The 12,072-nt window shown below is 42.8% G+C and overlaps 1 protein-coding gene across 1 annotated transcript; it reads left to right on the top strand.

Annotated features, from left to right (window-relative positions):
- The first annotated feature begins 320 nt into the window (after positions 1-320).
- Positions 321-7,752, top strand: LOC114817935 (natural killer cells antigen CD94-like). The gene is made up of 5 exons (XM_029082609.2): positions 321-419; positions 739-798; positions 3,891-4,045; positions 6,107-6,210; positions 7,364-7,752. Exons 1-5 carry the CDS (start codon positions 323-325, stop codon positions 7,482-7,484), a joined length of 537 nt encoding a protein of 178 aa, XP_028938442.1. The 5' UTR covers positions 321-322; the 3' UTR covers positions 7,485-7,752.
- The last annotated feature ends 4,320 nt before the right edge of the window (positions 7,753-12,072 follow it).

Raw genomic sequence — 12,072 nt, 5'->3', positions numbered from 1 at the left:
AGTGGCATAATATTCCAAGAATCCTTGCTGGATTCTCATCAGTATATATTATCGATCCCTAAATCCCAGCTCAAGGTGTCCTCTGTCCTTGAGGGGGCACTGAAGTTGATATTCATGGAATATCTCAGCAAGTCCCAAAGAGTAAATCAACCTATCTGTGGAAGGAGAGTGGAGAAGAGAATAAGAGGCTCCAGGTTTGTGAAAACCTCACTGTCGTCCCTAATGGGTGATGCCTGCCATTTTGGGCCCAGTGAAGAGGTAGGATGCCACCTTCTTCCTCTCCCTTTATTTACCATGTCCCTTTTCCTTTTTGTCAGATTCCATGTCTACTTCCTGGCGGCTCCTGGCCGGGACTCTGGGTGCCCTGGCCCTGGCCCTCTTAGCGTCTGTGTTAGCACTGGGGATCCTCATGACAAACTGTAAGTAACATCTGGATGAACCAAAATAACGTCCTGCTCCGGAATAGGTCTATGAAACAGCTACTTTTTCCCCCTCTGAAATAACAGGTAGATTAATTTATTCATTCAATTAGATTTACTGAGCTCCCAGAGTGGGCAAAGCACTGTACTAAACACTTGGGAGAGTATAATATACCAATGAACAGGAATATTCCCTACCCACAGTGAGCTCACATTCTAGAGACAGATGATCCCTTTTATCCACTTTCTCCTCATCCTATTTTCATTATCCCTTTAGGAATAATGAAGGTAAGTTATAAAATCTTGGTCATGTTTTTAGACTCTTCTGGCCAAGGATCCGAGAGCCCTTTTTCAGTTCCCAACACCACAACCCAAAAAGGTAAGTGATACAACCTTCTCTTCTCTCATTTTCCAACTGAAGTAGAGAAACTTTCAAATTAAATCCACATTTTTTATCCTTGACCAGATATGCCAGAGCAACTATGAAATAGAAACTAATCTCCTGGAGGAGATTCTATTGGCCTCACATTTTGAAACAAGAAATGCATTAATAGAGCTAAAATCAAACCAACAGAGATGACCAATGCTTCTGTGCCTTTTCTGGTCCCAGGGTTGAAGCCCATCCCTTATATGTAGGCAGGGAGTTGAAGGAAAGGAGATCAAAATATTGTGGCTGTGTAGCAAGAGATGTACAGATGGTGTGGAAGAAAATGATGGTCATGAATCTTTTCTACTACAAGATCTGCCCAAATGTTTAGGATCCCATCATCGGTAGTATCATATTTGAAAAAGAAGGGTCAATGTAAATGACAATGATCATTCAACATAATAAAAGCATGTCCGGAAGTCAGTAGCCAAAATTTCTGGTCCCCATTCTGACACTGGCTATGGTGTGTCCTGGGGAAAATTACTTAATTCATTCAATTGTATTTATTAAACACTTACTGTGTGCAGAACACTGAACAAAGATCTTTGGAAAGTTCACTACAACAATAAAGAGTGACGATCCCTGTCTGCAATAAAATCCCAGTCTGGGGGTCAGCGGAGATAGTCATCAACAGAAATAAATGAAATTACAATATATGCATAATTGTTGTGGGGCTGGGAGAGGGGTGAAGAGCAAAGGGAGAATGTCAGGGCAACACGGAGGGAAGTGGGAGATGAGGAAAAGAGAGACTTTTCGAATTTTAGATGAGATTGTTTGAGTGATTGTATTAACGTGGTAGTACAGATTGAGAGGAAAGGGAGGGGTTTTGGGATGTTGTGAAGGTGGGACTGACAGGATTTGGTGACAGATTGAATTTGTGGATTAAATTAGAGAGAGGAATCATAGATGATGCCCAAGTTATGGCCTTGTGAGACAGGAAGGATGGTGGTATGATCTACAGTAATGGGAAATTCAGGGAGAGGTCAGGGTTCGGCTCTTGACCCCACTTCCCCCTCCAGTTAACGCCCTATCTCCCTACTACCCTTCCTTTCCAAAATCCTAGAATGAGTCGTCTACAATCGATGCTTAGCATTCCTTAACTCCCATTCTCTCCTGGACCCCCTCCAATCTGGCTTCCGCCCCCTCCACTCTACCGAGACTGCTCTCTCTAAGGTCACCCGTGACCTCCTTCTTGCCAAATCCAATGGCTCCTACTCCAGTCTAATCCTCCTTGACCTCTCTGCTGCCTTTGACACTGTCGACCATCCCCTCCTCCTCCATACCTTATCTCACCTTAGCTTCACGGACTCCATCCTCTCCTGGTTCTCCTCTTACCTCTCTGGCCGGTCATTCTTGGTCTCCTTCGCTGGCGCCTCCTCCCCCTCCCATCCTTTAACTGTTGGAGTTCCTCAAGGGTCAGTTCTTGGCCCTCTTCTGTTCTCCATTTAAACTCACTCCCTTGGTGAACTCATTCGCTCTCACAGCTTTGACTACCATCTCTATGCAGATGACAGGCAGATCTACATCTCTGCCCCTGTCCTCTCCCCCTCCCTTCAGGCTCGCATCTCCTCCTGCCTCCAGGATGTCTCCATCTGGATGTCGGCCCGCCACCTAAAACTCAACATGAGCAAGACTGAGTTCCTCATCTTCCCTCCCAAACCCGGTCCTCTCTCAGACTTCCCTATCACCGTGGATGGCACGACCATCCTTCCCGTCTCTCGGGCCCACAATCTCGGTGTCATCCTTGACTCGTCTCTCTCGTTCACCCCACACATCCTATCCGTTACCAAGACCTGCCGGTTTCACCTTTAGAATATCGCCAAGATCCGCCCTTTCCTCTCCACCCAAACGGCTACCTTACTGCTACAGGCTCTCGTTATATCCCGGCTAGACTACTGTGTCAGCCTTCCCTCTGATCTCCCTTCCTCCTCTCTCGCCCCGCTCCAGTCTATTCTTCACTCCGCTGCCCGGCTCATCTTCCTGCAGAAACGATCTGGGCATGTCATTACCCTTCTTAAACAACTCCAGTGGTTGCCTATCAACCTCCGCTCCAAACAAAAACTCCTCACTCTAGGCTTTAAGGCTCTACATCACCTTGCCCCTTCCTACCTCTCCTCCTTTCTCTCTTTCTACCGCCCACCCCGCATGCTCCACTCCTCTGCCGCCCACCTCCTCACTGTCCCTCGGTCTCGTCTATCCCGCCGTCGACCCCCGGGCCACATCCTCCCGCGGTCCTGGAATGCCCTCCCTCCTCACCTCCGCCAAACTGATTCTCTTCCCCTCTTCAAAACCCTACTTAAAACTCACCTCCTCCAAGAGGCCTTCCCAGACTGAGCTCCTCTTCTCCCTCTACTCCCTCTACCACTCCCCTTCACCTCTCCGCAGCTTAACCCTCTTTTCCCCCCATTTCCCTCTGCCCCTCTCCCTCTCCCTTCCCATCCCCTCAGCACTGTACTTGTCCGCTCAACTGTATATATTTTCGTTACGCTATTTATTTTGTTAATGAAATGTACATCGCCTCGATTCTATTTAGTTGCCATTGTTTTTACGAGATGTTCTTCCCCTTGACTCTATTTATTGCCATTGTTCTTGTCTGTCCGTCTCTCCCGATTAGACTGTAAGCCCGTCCAACAGCAGGGACTGTCTCTATCTGTTGCCGACTTGTTCATTCCAAGCGCTTAGCACAGTGCTCTGCACATAGTGAGCGTTCAATAAATACTATTGAATGAATGAAAGATAGGGAGCTCTGTTTTGGTCATGTTAAGTTTGAGGTGATGGGAGGACAAGCCAAGCAAAGATGGCTGGCTTGAAGAAAGGAGGAGACACGACTCTGGAGAGAGATCAGGGGAGGAGATAAAATCCTATTATGCTGCTCTTACTTCATCAATAAAATGGGGATAATAATCCCTGCCTCTCCCCTCATTTGCAGGGATGCTGCCAGGGCCTAAGAACCAAATTGAAATGGAAGGCTTGGAAATATGTACCTGCTATGAAATTGCAAAATGGAGTTACCTGGTGGATAATTTCCTCTTTACTATTTCTAGGCTGCTACACTGGCTCTTGTCCAGAGAACTGGATCTGGAACAGAGGGAACTGTTACTACCTTTCTAGAGAAAACAAGAATTGGTCAGAGAGTCAAACTGCCTGCAGGAGTATGAATTCCAGTCTCCTGATGATAGAAGACAGGGAGGAGCTGCAAGTGCGTTCTCTCATATTTGAATTTCTAATAGTTATTTTGGAGGGTAAAATAATGGATACTTATGTTGTTTGTTGCAATAATCTTAGTAGTAGTATAACAGTACTTGTTAAATTCTTGCTATATGCAAAGCACTGTTCTAAGCATTGTGGTAGATATAAATTTAAAAAGTTGCACTTGTCCCACATGGGGCTCACACTCTTAATTCCCATTTTACGGACAAGGCAGCTGAGGACCAGAGAAGTTAAGTCATTTGCCCAAGGTCACACAAGGGACATGTGGTGGAGCCTGGATTAGAGCCTAGGTCTTTCCGACTGGGAGGCCCATGTTCTATCCACTAAACCACTCTGTTTTTCATAATAATAATAATGATGGTATTTATCAAGCACTTACTATGTGCCAAGCACTGTTCTAAGCGCTGGGGTAGATACAAGGTTACCAGGTTGTCCCACGTGGGGCTCACAGTCTTAGTCCCCATTTTACAGATGAGTTAACTGAGGCACAGAGAAGTAAGGTGACTTGCCCAAAGTCACACAGTGGCAGAGCTGGAAATTGAACCCATGACATCTGACTCCCAAGCCCGTACTCTTGCCACTAGGCCATGCTAGGCACAATGCTTTACCGAGCGCTTACAGTGCTTGGAACACTACACTAAGCTCTTGGGAGAAAAAAATATAACAATGTGACAGAGACATTCTCAATTTTTGACACTTCCTATCCTTCCGCTGAGAAGCAGATCAAAAGTGGGTCGGTTCATAAAACTACCAAGAAGGTGTCAGTTCCCAGGTAAAGAAAGAGAGAGAAATCTTTGTCCTTCATCCATAACAGAGGGATAGTCTAAGAATCAATAAAACAATGGAAAGGGTGACTTAATTCACATTAATCTTCCCGTACACAAGGCTGGCTTTGCCGGCAATAATTGTGAGGCCCTGAAGATATTGGCCTAAAAACTTGGAGCATGATGAGAACCGAAGACTACTCACATTGATGATCAGACTTGGCTATACTTCTTCCTTCTGCTCCTACTAATTGTCAATATGGTTTGTGTGCCTACTGCATACAACAGGTTAAAGAACATACACATTATTTCCCTTTTACTCAAGAGCTTATTATAGATCTCTCTATTAGTAATATTTAATAAATACCACGGATTGACTGATGAATGGAGAATCACTGTGAAGCGTAGCCTAGGGACCAAGAGTGTAGGGGGTCTGATAAACCCTGGGGAAACCAAGGGTCAGACTAAGAGCAGAACCTGAGGATGATACTGTGAAACTGTATTCCTCCTCCTCCTCCTAATAATCATCATTATTATTATCATAATACTAATAAAAAGAATTATAGTGTTTATTGAGCATTTACTATGTGTGAAGCCCCATATGAAGAGTTAGGGTATATACTAAGAGAAGGAGAGTGGCTTAGTGGAAGGAGCATAGGATTGGGAGTCAGAGGACCTGGGCTCTAATCCCAGCTCCACTACTTGTCTGCTGTGTGAACTTGGGCAAGCCACTTCACTGCTCTGTGCTTCAGTTACCTCATCTGGAAAATGGAAATTGAAACTGTGAGCTCTATGAGGAAAGGGACTGCGTCTAATCTGACTATTTTGTATCTACCCCAGCCTGGCACCTAGAAAGCACTAAACAGATGCCATAATCGTCATCATTATTATAACGGACGCACAGAGAAGTTAAAAGACTTGCCCAAGATCATTCAGCAAACCTATGGCGGATCTGGCTTAATACCCAAGTTCTTCTTACTCCCAGGCCTGAGATCCATCCACTAGGCCACACTACTTATCAGTGATTCTTAGTGAAGTTGCTATCTTTATAAGACATATAAGATTACTATTTGTTCTGCCCAAAGTATGTCTGTGTCATTGCTTTTCTCAACATGAATGGAAAGTTCCTGAAGGAGATGGTTTGTGTCTTCAGTTGTCCAAGGCAGAAGACAATTTGGTGGTTATATAGAGCTTTTACCCAACCGATATCCTCCTGAAATGTCCTGCTGCCAGGATAGAGAATAACTGGAAATATTTCTCCATGGTTTGGTTGTGGTTCCACCCAGGATTTTCTGAAACTTTTGAAGTCTTATTACTGGATTGGACTGTCTCGGACTGGCTCTGCTGGACCCTGGCTGTGGGAGGACGGATCTGGTCTCTCCCATGACCTGTAAGTTTATGTCCTTTGTGGCGATTTGTCACTTACTCTGCTCTATGGGCCACTCTCCCATCTGAAAAAAGGAGGAGGGCAGGAACCTAAATTCAGAATTTAGGAACTTTGATATGAGTGTAGCAGGATAACAACTTCGAGTCCAACCCTCCACTTTCCATCTGTGTCACAGAAAGAGAAAAGACTATGTTTCTTTTTACTCAGCTATGAGAGAGGACACATCTTATCTCTTGGGTTTTCTCTCATTTCCCTGGACTTCAGTAAAAAAGCAACTTCTTGTCCATTCATTGGTTGTGTTTTAGTATTTATCTGATAGAAAATATGTGGGAAAATGGACAGTTTCAGATGCTTATTACAAATTCAAGGTTATAACAGTCTTTAATTGCACAGACCTCTCACCATAGATCTTGTGACTTTAACTCAAAACAAAATTTCAGTGTTTTTTAATCAGTTTAGACCGGGACTTCCAATCCCCCTAATAAACATCTGACATGCATCATCTTGTGAAAATGGACATATCTTTAATCCAACCAATACATTTTGGGGGAATCACTTACCTTCCTCTGTTGGAAAATATGTGAGAAAATGGACCTCTAGATTCTCATTACAAAATCAGGGATGGCATGGTCAGTCTCTCGGTTACTTAGCCCGCTAACCACAGATCTTGCTACTTTAACTTGTAATAAGATTTCAATGTTATTTAATTAGTTTTGGCCAGGACTCTCAACCAATTAGAAAGTCAAAGAAAATGCCTTCGCATCATCTTGTGAAAGGGTTTGTACATTTGATCCAACCAACCTTTTTCTTAGAATAATTTGCCTTTTTCTCTCATTAATGATTTAAAATGAAGTCCACAGATTCAGGAAACGCATCCTAATCCATACCCAAATACGATCCTATTTCATAAACATTTCCTCAGATCCATCAACTAATAAGAAAATTAGATGCTGTTATACAGGTAAAAACATCCCTAGTGCATAGTGGTTAGAAACGAAGATTAGAAATTCAATATTCTGGCCTCCGCTCCGGTTTTCCTTACAAATTATTTACTGTCAACTGTGCCTCTATCTCCATATTTCGAAGGTTATGTAGCTTTACGCGGCTCAGATGTATTTGAAAAGGGCTTGTAGATATGTTGTCTCTTTCTTCACAGGTCTGTGAAAGACATTTTCTCTAATGGATGGTGTGCGAATTATCAACCAGGACAAGATGAATTTTCATCTGAAGACTGTCTCTGGTCATTGCTTTATATTTGTGAGCTAAGAGCTATGTAGACTTAAAAATGCTTACCTTAAAATAATGTTATGAAGCAATCACATTTCAGTATATGCTATAAAGTTTCAAAGCATGCCTGCTTTTCTTGAAGTGTATATTTTAGAGAATCATGTGCAGGTCACTGGACTATTACTATACAGAGATGGGAGAAAGAGAAGTTATTCCCATGGAGGAACGACTGAGAGGACCTGCCAAATTACCCACTGCTGGAGTTATTCTCCAGCTAAAGAGACCTTCCTCTGAAATGCTATCGCCTGCAACTGTATTCATGAAGAATGTATGTAAATTATTATTATGTTGATATAATAAACAGGAAAATGGATACACTTCTTTAGAGTTCATTAGTTCTTTGCAAATAATAATAATGATAATACTAATGAATATCATCTGTTAAGTGCTTAGTAGCTCACTCAGGGGGAGGGCTCACTCACTCAGGGGGAGGGAGAATACTATTCAATCCCCATTTTACAGATGAGGAAACTGAGATCCCAAGGAGTTAAGTGACTTGACAAAAGTCACACAACAGATAGGTGATGGATCCAGGATTAGGACACAGGTTTTCTGACCCACAAGGCCTTTGTTCTTTCCACCTGGTTATACATCTACCCTATAAGATGGAGTAAATTTATAAACCTTTGACTAAGATCCCAAGAAAATGGAAAATACATTTGTGTACATGGGCCAAAATTATAACTTGGAGTCCACTTCCACTAAACTCCTGTCGTTTCCTTCAAGAAGACACAAGCAAAACTGCGGGCAGGCCTGTAAACAAATTCCACATACCAATACCAGTCGTGGCACTCGAAACTCTGAAACCTGGATCTACTATGGAAGACAGAACCAGTTTCAGGAAGAAAGCCATCAGCATCACCTCCAAACCACAGCCCACCTCTTATGAGATGACAAAATTACAATCCGTGGCCTGCGATATGATTCATTATCAGCCATTCACCTTCTGTGCACGGGATCTCTAAGAAGCACAGATGACAGCCGGTTAGCTAAAGAACGGCTGAAGGGGCCACTCAAAAACGGCACCCTCAAGCCATATGAAGGAAATCACAACCAAAAGAATTACTAAAGCACAATCTCTAACAACAGCTTAAGAAGGGACCAAGAGAGAAGTGGAAAGTTCAGACCTTGGGCAGCAAGAGGGAAAGGATTTGCCCTTCTCCTGTAAAGGCTTTGGGAATAAGAGAACCCGAGAGGCAGCCTCAAAGACAGGGAAAGATTGTCCAAGCAGAAACCACATGGTCACAGGAAGGGACTCTATTGAAATTACTTTCCTTGTGCACCGTGGTTTCTTTCAGTGAAACAGGCAGTTAGTTGTTACATCAGTCTTGGATGCCATCCATTCTGGGGACGTGACCAGCCAGTGGAGCTGATTCACAATTAGCACAATTACACCACCATGTAGGAGACCAGGATGGGCTCCAAAAAACTGTTATTGATGCTTTGGTTCTGCTTTGTGCTAGGCAACAAGGCACACACAGGGAGACACCCCTCGATTGCAGAAAAACTCACTCCCCAGGCACAGAGAACACACCCGGCCCAGAGAACCCAAAAAATAATGATGTTCCGACAGAGAAAGTGATCTAGACATCTTTAAAATAGCAGAAATAAGAATCCATCATGGTTCTGGTCCAGGAACAGCATATTTTGCATATTCTTACTAGAAATGGTATGCAGACATTGAGAAGCTTCATGGCCTAGAGGATAAAGCACAGGCCTGGAAGTCAGAATTACCTGGTTTCTAATCCCAGCTCGATCACTTGTCTGTTGTGGGACCTTGCCCGAGTGAATTCACTTCACCGTGCCTCAGTTCCCTCCTGTGTAAAATGTGGATTGAGATTGTGAGCCCCCCATGGGACAGGGACTGTGTCCCTCCCAATTTGCTTGTATCCCTCCCAGCAATTAGTACAGTGCCTGCCACAGAGTGAGTACTTCAAAAATACAATAATAATATCTATTATTATTATTACTGATAATAATAAAATGGGGATTATAATTGTTAGTCCCATGTGGGACATAGACTGATTAACTTGAATCTCCCCCATCACTTAACGCAGTCTGTGGCACACAGTGAGTGGCTAACACACACCATTAAAAAATAATGTTTGGAAACGACTGGACTTCAGACCTCTTCTGAAGATGGTTTCACAAAACCTCTCCATTATCAACATCTCCTGTTAGACAATTGCCATGAAGTCAGTAGCTCAGAGAGATGAAAGACCCTTGAGCATTGAGCAAATACTGTGGATAGACTACACTTCAAACCAGTTACAGTGTGAGGCTTCCTTTGTGTTCCTTTTGGAGATTTGTGCAGTGAAGTTATGTTCCACCCTCAGCTTCTTCTGAACGACTGTTATCAACTCACCAGATCTGCAGTGTTTCTCATTGAGTTTCTCCCGGGGTGACATAGAGTTGGTTGGTTTCTTCAGTTTCTCATCCCTCTCTTGGTCTCCAGGCCATGCATCCTCCGCCAAAGACGCTGAAAAATCGTTTCCCCGAACAGGTTTTTTCATTTCTCTCTCATTTTGAGAAAAGAAGGGAAAATCTAATTTAAAGGCCTGTTTAAATCTAGGCAAAGTTTTCACCAGGCCTGTCTATTATGGGATTAGAGACAGGTCATTTAGGATGCATTGTTTAGGAATGTTTGGGATGGTAATAATAATAATAATAATGTTGGTACTTGTTAAGTGCTTACTATGTGCCAAGCACTATTCTAAGCCCTGTGGTAGATACAAGGTAATCGGGTGATCCCACAGAGGGCTTGCAATCTTCATCCCCATTTTACAGATGAGGTAACTGAGGCACAACGAGGTTAAGTGATTTGCCCAAGGTCACACAGCAGACAAGCGGCGATGCCGAGATTAGAATACATCACCTCTGACTCCCAAATCCAGGCTCTTTCCACTGAGCCATTTGCTTGTATTTATTCCATTGCTTGGAACAGTGCCTGACACATAGTAAGCGCTTAACAAATATCATAGTTATTATTTTTTACTATTATTGTTGGCATTCAGCACTTAGTACTAAGTGTATTCAACATCACGACATCTATCACACTGATATTCTGGATACTCTGCAGCATGAAAAATTTATTTTCTACAAGGTTAATTATTTCCAGTTCCTAATATCTCAAATATACTTAAAGTCGCTCATATTTTTTTCTATTCTTTACTCCTCATCTGTATTCATAATCCCACGACTAATCAGAGCTCCTTTCAAATTTCTCCCAAGACCACAACCCATACCGATCAATCCATGGTATTCATTGAACTCTTACAGTTAGCAGAGCAATTTAATAATAATAATGATGATGGCATTTAAGTGCTTACTATGTGCCAAGCACTGTTCTAAGCTCTGTAGGAGATAGAATGTAATCAGCTTGTTCCACATGCCACTCACAGCCTTAGTCCCCATTTTCCAGATGAGGTAAATGAGGCACAGAGAAGTTAAGTGACTTGCCCAAAGTCACGCAGCTGACAAGTGTCAGAGCTGGGATTAGAACCCATGACCTCTGACTCCCAACCTCGGGCTCTTTCACTGAGTCACACTCCTTCTCTTAGTACTTTATTAAGCTCTTGTTCTACAGTACAGCGCTTTCATTCCCCGCTCACAGTGATTTTATAGGTTTGGTGGGGAGAAAGACATGAATAGACAACAATAAATTATGCTTGGGTACACAAGTGCTGTTGAGCTGAGGGTGGAGAGAATACCAAGGGCTCAAAGAATGTAGATTTAAGTTCATAGAAAAAGGAACACCACTTCATTATTTATTTCTACATTTCACTCATGCATTCAATTAATTTTTCAGATCATTTCAGTGGAAGTATTTTTAAGTTCCAGAGTGAAAACTCTGCAGGCAGGTGATGTGTCTCTTTCTTTTGTTGTACTTCCCCAAAGGTTTAGACCCATGCATTAGATCTAGTGAGTAGCAAAACGTGTTTAATTCCTACCTTGGTTTGGGGGAACAGCTAAGGAGAGTTGTCAGAAGCAGGCTAATTTTAGCTCCCTGTGCCTCGTAAGTGGGTCACTGTGCCTTGAGAGCGTATTGAAAAAACTGAGAAAATGTGATATGATAGAGGGTAGGGAGGAAAACCTTTCCTGGAAATGCCATTTTAACATTGATTCTTACCCAGTGGATTTCATTTTTGAACTGGAATTTCTCAAAAATGTATTGTTATAAACTGTTGGATTGACTAGTGATTTACCAATCAACCCATTCATTCAATCGTTCAGCCGTCTTTATTAAGTGCTCACTGTGTGCCGAGCACTGCATTGAACACTTGGGAAAGTACAATACAGCTATAAAGAGTTATCGTCAGCTCACACTCCCAAAGAGGGGAGACAGACATCAATACAAATAGACATCAATATTAAAAAATTACAATCAATCATTGGTTTTATTGAGCATTTACTATGCTCAGAGTACTGTACTAAGCAAAAAAGAGAGTAAAATACAACAGAATCTATGGACACGTTCCCTGCCCATATTGAGTCTGTTGTGGGATGACGTTGTCTCTTTTTATTGCTGTTTTGTACTTTCCAAGTATTTGGTACAGTGCTCTGAACACAGAAAGCACC

This window comes from Ornithorhynchus anatinus, chromosome 17 (assembly GCF_004115215.2).
Source record: "Ornithorhynchus anatinus isolate Pmale09 chromosome 17, mOrnAna1.pri.v4, whole genome shotgun sequence".
NCBI classification, from domain to species: Eukaryota; Metazoa; Chordata; class Mammalia; order Monotremata; family Ornithorhynchidae; genus Ornithorhynchus; species Ornithorhynchus anatinus.
The sequence above is the reverse complement of the archived record's forward strand: the minus strand, read 5'-3'. Positions and strand labels throughout refer to the sequence as shown.

Excerpts from the sequence above, each read along its gene's own strand:
- LOC114817935 (XM_029082609.2), top strand. The coding sequence starts at position 323 with ATGTCTACTTCCTGGCGGCTCCTGGCCGGGACTCTGGGTGCCCTGGCC. Across the intron at positions 799-3,890 it reads CAACACCACAACCCAAAAAG|GCTGCTACACTGGCTCTTGT; the intron begins GTAAGTGATACA and ends TACTATTTCTAG. Across the intron at positions 4,046-6,106 it reads AAGACAGGGAGGAGCTGCAA|GATTTTCTGAAACTTTTGAA; the intron begins GTGCGTTCTCTC and ends GGTTCCACCCAG.